General features: G+C 40.5%; 1 protein-coding gene across 1 annotated transcript in view; it reads right to left on the bottom strand.

Annotated features, from left to right (window-relative positions):
- The window catches only part of cttnbp2 (cortactin binding protein 2), an 83630-nt gene that overhangs the window by 28824 nt on the left and 42526 nt on the right, over positions 1 to 12280 (bottom strand). Inside the window, exons 4-8 of the mRNA XM_055155826.1 lie at positions 11437 to 12255; positions 9288 to 9590; positions 6744 to 6822; positions 2836 to 3630; positions 240 to 336 (exon numbers count right to left, since the gene is read on the bottom strand). Coding sequence (XP_055011801.1) covers positions 240 to 336; positions 2836 to 3630; positions 6744 to 6822; positions 9288 to 9590; positions 11437 to 12255 — 2093 coding nt within the window. The remainder of the gene's footprint in view (positions 1 to 239; positions 337 to 2835; positions 3631 to 6743; positions 6823 to 9287; positions 9591 to 11436; positions 12256 to 12280) is intronic.

Raw genomic sequence — 12280 nt, 5'->3', positions numbered from 1 at the left:
AAGATCCAGGCTCAGATCTGGAGAAGTGGAGTGGGATATTTCTAGCCTGAGCAGTGACTCACGTTTGAGTGGATCATCTTTCTCTCCGAGGATCTTTGTTCAAACTTTCCCTCGCACTTTGAGTCCAGCTGCTCTGAACCTGTTAGGGGCAGTGTCTCGCACACTCTCACATTTCACACAGTGGCTCCAGTTCTTACTTCTTATTCACTTACATAAAACATTTTTACTTTCAGACTGACCTGGAGTGTCCCTGAGCTGCGGCAAAGTGCAGAGGAGTCAGTCCATTCAGATCAGTGACATCAGCAGAGACGACAGACAACAGCTCCTCCACAAAGTCTGCACAAAACACACACCACTATTCAGGCTCTATGCACCACTCTGGACACTTTAGTCAGGTATTTTATGAAGTCACTTTGAAATTTTGACTCCTGATAATGCATTTCAAGGGGCAATCCAAAATAAATATGCCAAGTTGATTGTTATTAGTTTTTATAATGTCTGTTTGCTTACTTAGAATTGTATTTGAGGGATTCATGCATTTTAAGTAACCCAATGTCCGGTCATACAGAGGATCGGTTCTCCTTTTCTATCCCTAAGAGGTTTTTGCCGAGTTGCACTAAAATCAATAAATCCTGACAGATCAGGCAGTGGACAGGGAGCTGTGGGTGGATGTCACAGCATGTTAAATACTTTACAAATGAGGAGAAGACTTCACTGGAGGACAATTCTGTGTTTACACATTATCCGGTGCTAATGCTAATTTCAAAATAAATATTCAAATAACACCACTGAAATAATCAACACTTAAAAATAACTGGGTCATCTTTACAACTTCCAATTTAATTGGTTGTTATGTTAGAATTAACATTTTAAAGAATGTTAGTGTCAGCATTGACACACAGAGATGTGTCCGTCAGCGACATCCACACACAGCTCCCTGTCCACTGCCTGATCTGTCAGGATTTATCGATTTTAGAGCGACTCAGCAAAACCTCATGGACATTACATTACAGCGGAAATGCCGGAACCGACCGTCCCTCTGACCGGACGTAGCCAGCTGCCGATGTGCACAGAGCTGATTCAGAGCAAGCAGGAAGTCAACAAAAGGGTTTCTATCAAGTTAGTTTTAGTCAGTATTGAGGTTTAAAATGTAAAAAATATCTATGATACTTCATTACTAAATATCAGAAAAAGGTACAATATGGGTCAAATTGTTTTCCTATCACATCGTAGAGTTTATTCTTGTTCTAAACTCCAGCGTGCAGTAAACACAATATGATCTTATGTGCAAACCACAGTGTCTAAACCAGGACTAAACATAGACTAAACCAGAACTAAACATGGATTAAACCAGGGCCAAACCAGGATCAAAACACGTCTGAACAAATACTAAATCATGTAACACAATTAACGCAGGACTGAGCCAAGGTTAAACTAGGACTAAACCAGGATTTAACCAGAATTTAACCAGAACTTGCAGAATATAGTACTCTAAAACCCAAATAGTTCTGTTTTCCTTGCATTGTTTATGAGTATACTCTTGTTGTAAACTCCAGCCTGCAGTAAACACCGTATGATCTTATGTCTAAACCACTGGGTCATGAGTTGCAGCAGCATGGATCATAATGACAGATCCTCTTTAACATGGCTATAATTATATTTCTATGTTACGCTCACACAAACATACAGAGACATGTGAGAAGGCTGTGTACAAGACAGGGGCATGACACAGACATCTGCAAGACATCTGAATGTGGGCTGAACAAGAACTAAAGCAGGACTAAACCAGGACAAATCAGGACTAAACCAAACCAGAACTAGGACAGGACTACACCAAGACAACACCAGGACTATACCAAAACTAAACTAAATAGGCATTAATGAGTGAACAAGGACTAGAGGCTAAACCAGGTCTCAAAAAAACAACTAACACAGGACAGAACCAAGACAAAACCAGGACTAAACCAAAACTAAACCGAGACACGAACAGGACTAAACCAGGACTAAACCAGGACTAAACCAAAACTCAACCAGGAAACAAACAGGACTAAACCAGGACTGAACCAGGACTAATCCAGGACTAAACCAGGAAACAAACAGGACCAAACCAGGACTGAACCAGGACCAAGACAAAACCAGAACTAAACCAAAAATAACCCAAAATATAAACAGGACTACACCAGGATTATACCAGGACTCTACCAAGACTCAACTGGAACTATGCAAGAACTAAACCAGGAAGACTATACCAAGACTAAACCAGGACTGTAAATAAGTTTAACTGACTGAATGACTAACCCAGGTCTAAAACAACTAACACAGGACTGAACCAAGATTAAACCAGGACTGTACTAAAACTAAACTAAATAGGCCTAAGTGACTGAATGACTAAACCAGGTCTAAAAACAACTAATACAGGACTGAACTATGATTAAACCAGGCCTAAAACAAAACTCAACCAGGAATCAAACAGAACTAAACCAGAAAGACTACACCAGGACTAAACCAGGACTGTACCAAAACTAAACAAGCTTAAATGATGGAACCAGGACTGGGGACTAAACCAGCTCTAAAAAACTATAAACACAGGACTCGACTAAGACTAAACCAGGACTAAACAAGGAAAGTAAAAGTAGGTCATTAAAGCTACCATCTGTAATTAGATTGGCTGACCCGCCCCTGTTACATTCTCATATAACACTAGATGCTGTCAATACTACTGCTGTAAAGTGATGCAATTTATGTTATTGGCACAAAATGGCTGCCACATCTTTGTCCGTCTGCCTCAAGAGGGCCGAGTGAGTCTAATTCATCATTCATATATAAATGTCTTACCTGTTTGTCCATTTTGAGCAGCAGCGAAGAGAGCGGAGATTCTGAGGTTTTCGATGGAATCCCGATCGCCGAAGAGTGGAGCGTTGTGATTGGATGAGGAGAGGTAGCGGCCGGGTTCACAGTCCAAGGGTGCGATATGATTGGTGGAGAGGACGTTATGGTCACGTTCACAGTCTGAGAGCGCACTCTGATCGGAGGAACGGAGGTTGCGGGCGGGTTCACAGCCCAAGGGAGCGCTGTGATTGGCGGAGAGTGCATTGTGGGCGGGTTCACAGTCTACGAGAGCGTTATGATTGGAGGAGAAGATGCAGTGGGTAGGTTCAGTGTCTAAGGGATCACTGTGATTGGAGGAGAGGCGATTGTGGGTGTGTTCACAGTCTGAGGGAGCACTGCGATTGGATGATAGCAGGTTGTGGGCGGATTCATAGTCCAGGGGAGTACGGTGATTGGCGCAGACAACAGGGACGGCAGGCTCACAGTCCGAACGAACACTGTGATTAGCCGAGAGTACGTTGTGGGCGGAACCACAGGCCAAAGGAGCACTGTGATTGGCTGAGAGCACATTGCGGGTGGGATCACAGTCCAGGAGAGTGTTCTGATTGGTGGAGGGGAGATTTTGGGCGGGATCACAGTCAGAGGGTTGTAGTTTTTGTAGTTTTTGTCGTGGGTTGAGCAGCATTGACATTGACATTAAAGTGGCGTGTTCCTGGAGAGCAGCAGGGAGCTTTAGCAGGTCTGAGTCCAGGGCTCCGGACCAGGCTCCCCCCGACCCGGGCGCTAAGGGGGGGCAGCAGCCTGAAGGAGGGAAGGGAGACACTACACGGTTAGCACTACAGGAAGAAGAACAAGAAACTACAGGGTTACAACCAGAGAGACAGAGTAAAACACTTCCAGATGGACAGCTATGCCGTAAGTGTTTGAATAATTAATCTAGTCACGTTATTAGTTACCATATGGCTGGTTTGCTTTCTTCGTGCATTTCATAGCTTTTTGGAGCAGGGTTCACCACTTTCTTGTCTCCATGGATATCTTATACTGTGGAACATTCTAGGCCAGTGATTCCCAAGTGCTCATGATACTAAAATTTCTATTTCGATTTTGATACTAAGGAGCAGACTCAATACTCAAAACCAATCATTTAAAACACTTTATTTAGACAATAAAATGAGATTTTCAACATTAAATCACAGCACTTACTTTTATATTATATTATTTTTATATCTGTGTAATCCCTCAGTCATCTAGTTAGTAGGAGTGTGCAAAAATATCAAAATATCGATATATCATATTGTTTAATACACTATCAATATTGGGGACTGCTGTATCGATATATCGCCAAGAGTATTTTTTGGTATATTTTACTAAATTATTTTTGTTACAGTGCTACACTTTTGTTGCTTGTTCAGTGGAAGGGAACTCTTTTATGCAACACATTTGACATTTTCACTGTTTTGAGGATTAAAATGGGCGTGTTTCTTATGAACATTGCACAAGAAGTGGTTTAACAAAGACTTTTAGTATCACAGCCGTGATTTGGCCATTATTTTTTAATGAACCATACTTAATCGATTTGAAATATATCATATTGTAAGTGCACTGTATTGAGATATGTATTGTATCGTGGCCTATGTATCAAGGTATGTATCGTATCGACAACTTTTTAATTATGCCTAACCCTACTAGTTAGGTTCTCTTGTACTTGTTCTGATACAGTTCAAGATCATTCTAAAACTATTCACAAATGTTCATTTCTGTCCTCTTAATGTATCGATACCTGCTTAAACAAGTATCTAGTTTCAATACTAGTTTTAGTATCGATACTTTTGACAACCATAATAGTTACAACATATTTGATAATATTAAAGTGTGCACACATCACATTTTCAGGCACGGTGGGAGATCCAAAATCATTATAATTCTTATAAATTAAAGATGAGATGACAATTTTCTTTCCAAAATTCTCCATGTAACCCCAGGTCCTCATGCTACTCCTGTGGGTAAAAATACCAGAGTTTGGGAACCACTGTTCAAGGCCATACAAAGTAATCTCCATGGAGACCGGCACAGTGCACCAGTGTATATTGTGTTCTATTGCATCTCACTGGTTAGAACTATCAGCTTTAAGATTGACAGAAGAGGGATTATGTTAAATTGGAAAATAAGAGGTTGGAGGTGGAAATGGTTAAAAGTGCTGCAAAAAAAAAAAAAAAAAAAGGAGAGAGAGAGAAAAGACATTTAAGTTCATGCACTTGTCAAATTAATTAAATAAAAACATAACCCCCCCAAGAAATTGACAATTTGGAAGCACCCATTAAAGAAACAAATCTGTACTATTTCTTTTAAAGGTACACACATGTTTTTCAGGTGTTGTTGAATAATAAAAACCTGTAATTAAATAAATGCTGGATAGATATTGGTGGTTTTCAGATTATAGAATGTGATGATGTCAAACTCCCAGATGGGGCAAGAGACAGTTTCCCTATTGATTACACTGTACATGGCCGTAAAATATTCACAAATGTTGAACCTGATCATTTCTAGTAGTGACAAAACCCAAGAACTCAAAAAACAAACAAACAAACAAAAAAACAGCAGTTTAACCATACAAATTTTAACTGTCCCCATCTGTATTAAATAATATTAACCAATAGAATTTTGTGGTGTCATCTGAAACCCAACAATATCACAAGACGCATCCATAGAAATGAATTGTAAGAAAACCAAATGAAGCATGCGGAGGTGGTTAATGGAAGCAGGAAGTACAGCTGAGACTGGCTGATGTTGAAGGGAGGGAGCAGCCTCTGGCATCAGCTTCAGAGTTAAACCAGTGGAAAAAAAAAGGCCCCTAAATCAATAAGACAGAGATATAATAAGCTATGATAAATGAGGGAAGGGTTTAAATAGGACACTCGTTTGAGAAGAGCACTGCAGGAAAAACCAGGAAGAAACAAAAACAGGAGGGAACATAGTCGAAATTTACAAAAGGAGGGATAGAAAAGCCTACACTCTTAAAATTAAGTCTATGATGATCATTTTTTATGTTGACCTTATTGTTGTTGTTGTTTCGTATTTTAATTTTAACACACCATCCTCATTCTGTAAAGTACTTTGAATTACAAATGGTCTCTGTCTACACATTAATTTGTTTTGCCAAAGTCCATTTTGTTGTACACTACTTGTACAAGGATAATGAGATTAGAGTTCAGTCTAATCTAATGTAGTCTCCCTCGACTTCATCTGATGTACGCAATTTTGTGGTACAACTCGTAAAATGACAAAGCACAAAATAATATGAAATCTCATGGTTTTGTTCATATTCTAGAATCTGATGTCATAATTTCAGATGGAGTTATACAGGGGCCTATATATCTCTATGGCAGATTCACTGTTTTTGAAAGAAATTTCCGAAATAAAAATCCACAAATGTTGAACGTTTTTATTATTTGTTTGGGATCGGCTCCACAAACTTGTTATATTAATCTAATGGCCTAAAGTCTTTTCAACTGACAGCACTCACGCCTCTAAGGCTGAATAATGGCACCACTATTGTGAAAAAATAATGTCACTTTATTTGTAAAGACGTTGAACTTTGTGCCAGTTTTTGTTTCATGTGGATAGGCCCAGTAATTGCAGAGATATGAACCATAAACTAGGTCAACAAGTTAAACGGCCAACTCCACCATAGACTACTGACCTGTCCTCCTGCTTAATTTTTAAACTATAAGGGATTCAAGAATGTTGTATTCATGTACGGAGCCAAAAATAACACTCCTCAACAAGTAGCACTATCCTCCCCAAACAAAAACATAGCATTATATACATTTTAGTAATATTTAGGTTTGGAGGAGAAAGGACAGGTGTGTGAGGTGGGCGGGGCCTGCAGGTGCGGTGGGAGGGGCCCAGTTTACCTGATGCTGCTGCCAGGAGGCTAACGCAGTCGGGGGAGGATGGAGGGGGAGGGGCACATGCTGCGGCAGCCGTCTTGGTCTGTCCAGGCGATCACATGACAGTCACATGACACGGTTAATCGCACACGACACAATGGGACACAAACATATGCAGCAGTGGAACAGTGAGGCTACTGGTAGAGATTAAAAGGTTTTACACAGAAATTTGGGGGCTTGGGGCAGGAAGCTTCATATGGGCCCCCACTTTAATATAAATTAATAGGAAGTGGGTCCAGTTCTGGGGCCCTAAAAACCTGAGGCCAGGGACAACAGACCCTTTTGTCCCCCTCTGTCTACTGCTCTGCTTGGAAATAAACTACCAGTCAAAAGTTTGGACATACCCTCTCATTCAATGTTTTTTTTCCTCTATGCTTACTATTCAGATCAGATATGAAGTAAGATGTATGGAATAATGTAGCAAAGAAAAAAAGTTAAATAACTAACCATTTTTTAAAATATATTTTAGAACCAAATCCTCAAATTACCCCGCTTTTACTTTGTCGAAAAATATATTTTCCCAGATTTATTTGCTGTCTTCCGTTTGGTTATTTGGGATTAGAATTTGGTTATTAGTTATTTAACTTTTTTCCTTTCTTTGCTACATAATTCCATCTTACTTCTACTACATATGTTTGATGTCTTCTGGATGTATATCAAATGTAGAATGTAGAAAGTAGTAAACAATTAGAAAAAAAAAAACATTGAACGAGAGGGTGTGTCCAGACTTTGCACATTTGTGGTCGTGGGGTCTCTTTATACAGATGTTATGTTCACAGTATGGCATTAAAGTCCCTGTAATTTTTTTTTCATGTATTTCAGCAAAATTAGTCTTGCCCCACTACAGATATAATGTAAAAGAAGCTCTTGAGGTCAAAATAAGTTCACTGTGTACTGTCCATGTCTAATTATAAAGTGTCTTCTTGCCCTATAATCAGTAGTGGTTGCTTTAGCTTTAGCGTCACACCAAAGTTAAAGCTGTGATTAATTAAGATGCTTCAAATGCATTGGCTAACCATTTAAAACAGTATATCACTGGGCAGAACTACGGACAATTTAACAGACAAAAAGTGATTCTTTGCTTTGTTTGCCCACATTTTTGGAGCTTTTTTTAAAATGAGCTCAAATTAGCTTTAAGTATATTCTCTGTTGCTGCTGTGACTGTGATAACTTGTTAGCAAACTAAATAAAGGGGGATAAAGGACACTTCAAATGACCCCAAAACAATTAATATCCTAACACAGGGACTCAGGGACAGAAAATTTTAACGAGAGAAAGGTTCAGTTCAACTATGTCTGATCCAGTGGTGGAAGGTAACGAAGTACAAAAGTAAAAGTACAATACTTAAGGACAAATTTTAGGTATCTTACTTTTTACTTTTACTTCTGAGAACGTGTATCTGTACTTCCTACTCCACTGCATATTAGATTTGGACTGAAAAGTAAAAAGTATTTCTTTATGGTTTCAGATCTGCTGAAATGGCAGAGACTATATTCTTTTTGCACATTTAATTTTAGTTAACATCCCAACTTTGAGCAAACCAAATACACAAAGTTACTTGAAAAATTAAGAAGTCAGATGAATCACTTAAAATCAGCTAAATTCTCTTTCAAAATTTCATCCTTAAACTGTTCTAAAAATCTCTGCAAAATACTTTTATTTTTTACTCTTAAAGTACATTTTTAAACAGGTACTGTACTGTACTTTTTCTTAAGAAGATTTTTCAGGTGATGCTTACACTTTAATTTGAGTAATATTTTGCCATTGTATTAGTATTTTTAGTTAAGTAGCAAAATTGAGTACTTCATCCACCATGGTCTGATCCCAATGTCTGTATCAGTGACCATGCTGTAGGAGTCCACAGTGTCCCTGTTGTTTAGTTAACTGTTCACTGGCTTTCTACAACTGTTTACTTGATTTTCTTGTTTTAAGTATCAGTTACAAACAAAATCTTTTGCTGTAGACTTTTATATTTGTTATTTGTTACTGACCTTGAAGAATTTTATTTTTTTTGCATCAGTATTTATGTTTACATTTTCTTTGCGCTACTGGGAAATTTGTGGTTGTTTTTTGGCCATATGATTAAATTTGAGCTGTAGACGGTTGAATAAATAACTTCTCTAACTTGCAAACAGATGCAAACTAATTACAAAAGTGTTTGATTCTGCTGTTTACAATATTGTACATTTAGAATATTTTTGTGCTTTAAATCTGTGCTTGGGTTTTAGTGTCAATGGTGTAGTTTTAGTATCATTGTTTATTGTCTATATTTACTTATATATGCTATATATCGTACTTCAAAATGCGTTATTGTGACAGGCCTAACTCTAGCAGCTTCTTTCACGTTTTAGATGGGTTTTGAACTTTTACAGAAGAAAACTACTCCAGACTTCTCTACCAGAAACATTACTATTCCACATCTAACTATATTTAAATGACTCATGCATGACATATTAAATACACAGACTTGAGTTCACCACCGCATTCACATACAGTAGCTCCTTCTACCTGAGAGGCGGCCAGCGGAGGTACCAGGTCCAGCGCCGGTTTGGGGGGCAGTTGTGGTGTGATCTTTAGTCCCCCCCTGCCCCCCTCCCCCGCCTTCACGGAGGGGGCGGGGGTCTGCGACAGGCCCGGCTTTTTGGGCGGGATGGGTGGCGGGTTCCCTCGGTCAATGCGGGCGACGGTGGGGGACTTCATGCCGATCGGGTGGCTCAGTCGCCCCGGAAACGGCCCGCTCTCCGAGGCCGAGTGGGGAAGGCCCGGTCGCAGCGGCGTGGAGCTCGGGGGACTCGTGAACCGCGATAAAACCTACAAAAAAAAGTAAAAAAAGGTCATAAATAAATAAATATACCGAAAAAAAAAAAGAATGAACAAATAATACTGTTTGCTGAATATTTTTTAAAGCTTGTTTAGATCTTGCATCAAACTACATTTCAGAGCCCCCTGCCCTTAGATCCTCAGGTCCCAAAGTCGAAGCTTTACTACTGACTTGCCTGAGGAGATAACGGTTGCATCAGTATCATCTTTTGAATCACTTCTTCAAACTCACTTATTATTGTTTAATATGCATTTTGAGAACTTTTTCCAAGTCAAAATATGTACTATACTATACTTTATATGTGCTGTTTTAAATTGTTAAACACTATGGCTACTGTCCTAATTTTTTTCCTATTTTTTATCATTCTGAAACCCATAGATAGTCACAAATGTGCATGGTGTAAATTTTCGATCTGAGGTCTGCCAGCTGCTTTTCTCCAGAGGTGTTTTTGCTTCGTGAAGAAAGTTAAAGTTACAGGTCAGATATGTGGAGAAGCAAATCCACTCACAATTTTAGTAATAAAAACACAGAACATTCCAGGCAAAGCAATAATCTCCATGGAAACAAGCTGATCTGACTTGTAATTTGGCCTGGTGGTGACATCTGCTTGTCTCCACGTCTCCAACATTTCAGGCAAAGCAAAAACATCTCTATGGAGACAAGCAGGTGGCACAACTCCACCAGAAAAGTTACTTAGGTTACGTTCAGACTGCAGTCTCAAGTAACCCAGTTTTTTTTTGCCCCTGTAAGACCTGTATCTGACAGTCTGAACGATACAGATCAGATTTTTTCAAATGTGACCCAGGCCACTTGGATATGTGCTCCTAAAACCGATACATATCCTTTCCTTTGACATGCGACTTCAGTCTGAACAGCCAGGTCGCACATTCATCCCACCTACACGTCAGGCTCGGAGTCTAGTCAATGGATGAAAAGTGAGGTTACCGAGTTTATTAATATTTGGGGGGATCATTGTATCCAGGCCAAATTGGAGGGGTCTTATTGGAACTGGGCGGTTTTTGAAATGATTGTCAAAGAAATGGCTGAGCGCGGCTATAGGCGGTCCTGGCTCCAATGTCAACAAAAAATAAAGAGCCTGCGAGCCAAACAAAAGGAGGCTCAAACAAACGAAACAGCCGTGTACGTGTAACCTGTCCATTTTACGAGAAACTGGACTGTATTTTAGGAGACAAGCCCAGTGTTTTGGTGACTTCTTGAGCACGCTTGATGTGTGTGACGCTGTCGTGTCCTCCAATGCGTATTTTGGGGTGTTTAAAGTTCACACTAGAGATCACAATCAAGTCGCATTTAATTGGAAATGTGAACGACCTCGCAAAAATTGTATTTCACAAAAAAATCCGAATTGAGCATTAAGCCCTGCAGTCTGAACGTAACCATAGTGTTTGCCTGGCAGAATGATATTGTTCTGTATGCTGATGACATCCTCTGTTGTGTCTGGAGCCTGGCCAAACATGATCGTCCAATCAGTTAAACTTTTTTCAGTGATGCATGTGAAATGAAGGAGCTCCTTGGTCACACATCATTTACAAATAATTATTTCAGCTCAGATGAATAGAGTTTAGTGCTTCACTCAATGATTTTGCAGAAATCCACCATGTTTTTCAGTCCCCTATGACATTTTTTTCAGAAATGCACGGACCATGCATGTTCCAGGGTAATCAACCTGTCAGTCATGCCCATTTGAAAAGTTGGAGATTCACCAGTGACCTGACTCACATCATCGAATCTTCGAGTATTGAAGAAGTGTGTATTTTGGAGCCCAGGACAAACATAGTATCGCTTAATAAATAAAAAATGAATCTCTGTCAGACTCACCTGTGTGACCGTGTGCCTGGCCTGCTGTTTGGCTGCGAAGTTGGTGTCTCTGTTGGTTGGGGAGAGGTCTCTGGCGGGAGGACTGCTCTGAGACCCGTTCTGATTTTGGTCCTGCTCCTGGAACTTGTACCTGGCGGCCTGGACTCGAGGGCTGACTCCAGTCGGTATTCCACTTGCGTGCTGCGCCGACTCTGATCCGTTTTCCGAACTCAGCGCCCGGGTTTTCGGTAAACTCAGCCCCACGTAATTCGCTGGACTTGGCTTCACAGGGATGCTCAGAGGGCCCTTTTTCGGCGCCTCGACCTCGCTGTCCGTTTGGCACGATATTGTTCTGGATGGTACCGGATCTGTCGCTACGGAAACCGAAGCAGTTTCAACTTTACTAATTTCCATTTTGCTAGAGGGCTCGTTAGCTTTAGCCTCTTTGCTATCGCTCTGACCAGTCCTGAGTGTTTCGATTTGTTGTCGCAAGTTTTGGTTCTCTGTCTCTTCTCGGCTTAGCTTGGCGCGTAGCTGTTCCCGCTCCGTGTCGAATTCAGACAGCTGTTTCTCCATCGTAGCCTCCATTTGTTGAGATTTTTGCTTCTCGTTTTCCAGCTCCTCCTGTAGTCGCCCGGAGCCACGCGTTTCCTCGTCGTATCTCGTCTGTAGTTCGTCGAATCGTTGCGACTCCTCTACGACGCGCGTGGCTAGCTGCTTGCACTCGCGCACTAGCATCATGACGATATGCTTGTTCTTGTCGCGCTCGTCCTTTAGCTGCGCCGTTAGCTTACGGTGCTCCTGCTCCAGGCTCTGCAACTGAAGCTTCTCCATCTCCAACTGTAAAAGGACAAACAATGAAAGA

Source organism: Boleophthalmus pectinirostris, unplaced genomic scaffold, assembly GCF_026225935.1.
Source record: "Boleophthalmus pectinirostris isolate CB_2022bp ecotype Guang Dong unplaced genomic scaffold, ASM2622593v1 HiC_scaffold_2, whole genome shotgun sequence".
Classification (NCBI taxonomy): Eukaryota; Metazoa; Chordata; class Actinopteri; order Gobiiformes; family Gobiidae; genus Boleophthalmus; species Boleophthalmus pectinirostris.
Note: the sequence above shows the minus strand (reverse complement) of the source record. Positions and strands in the feature narration are given on the sequence as shown.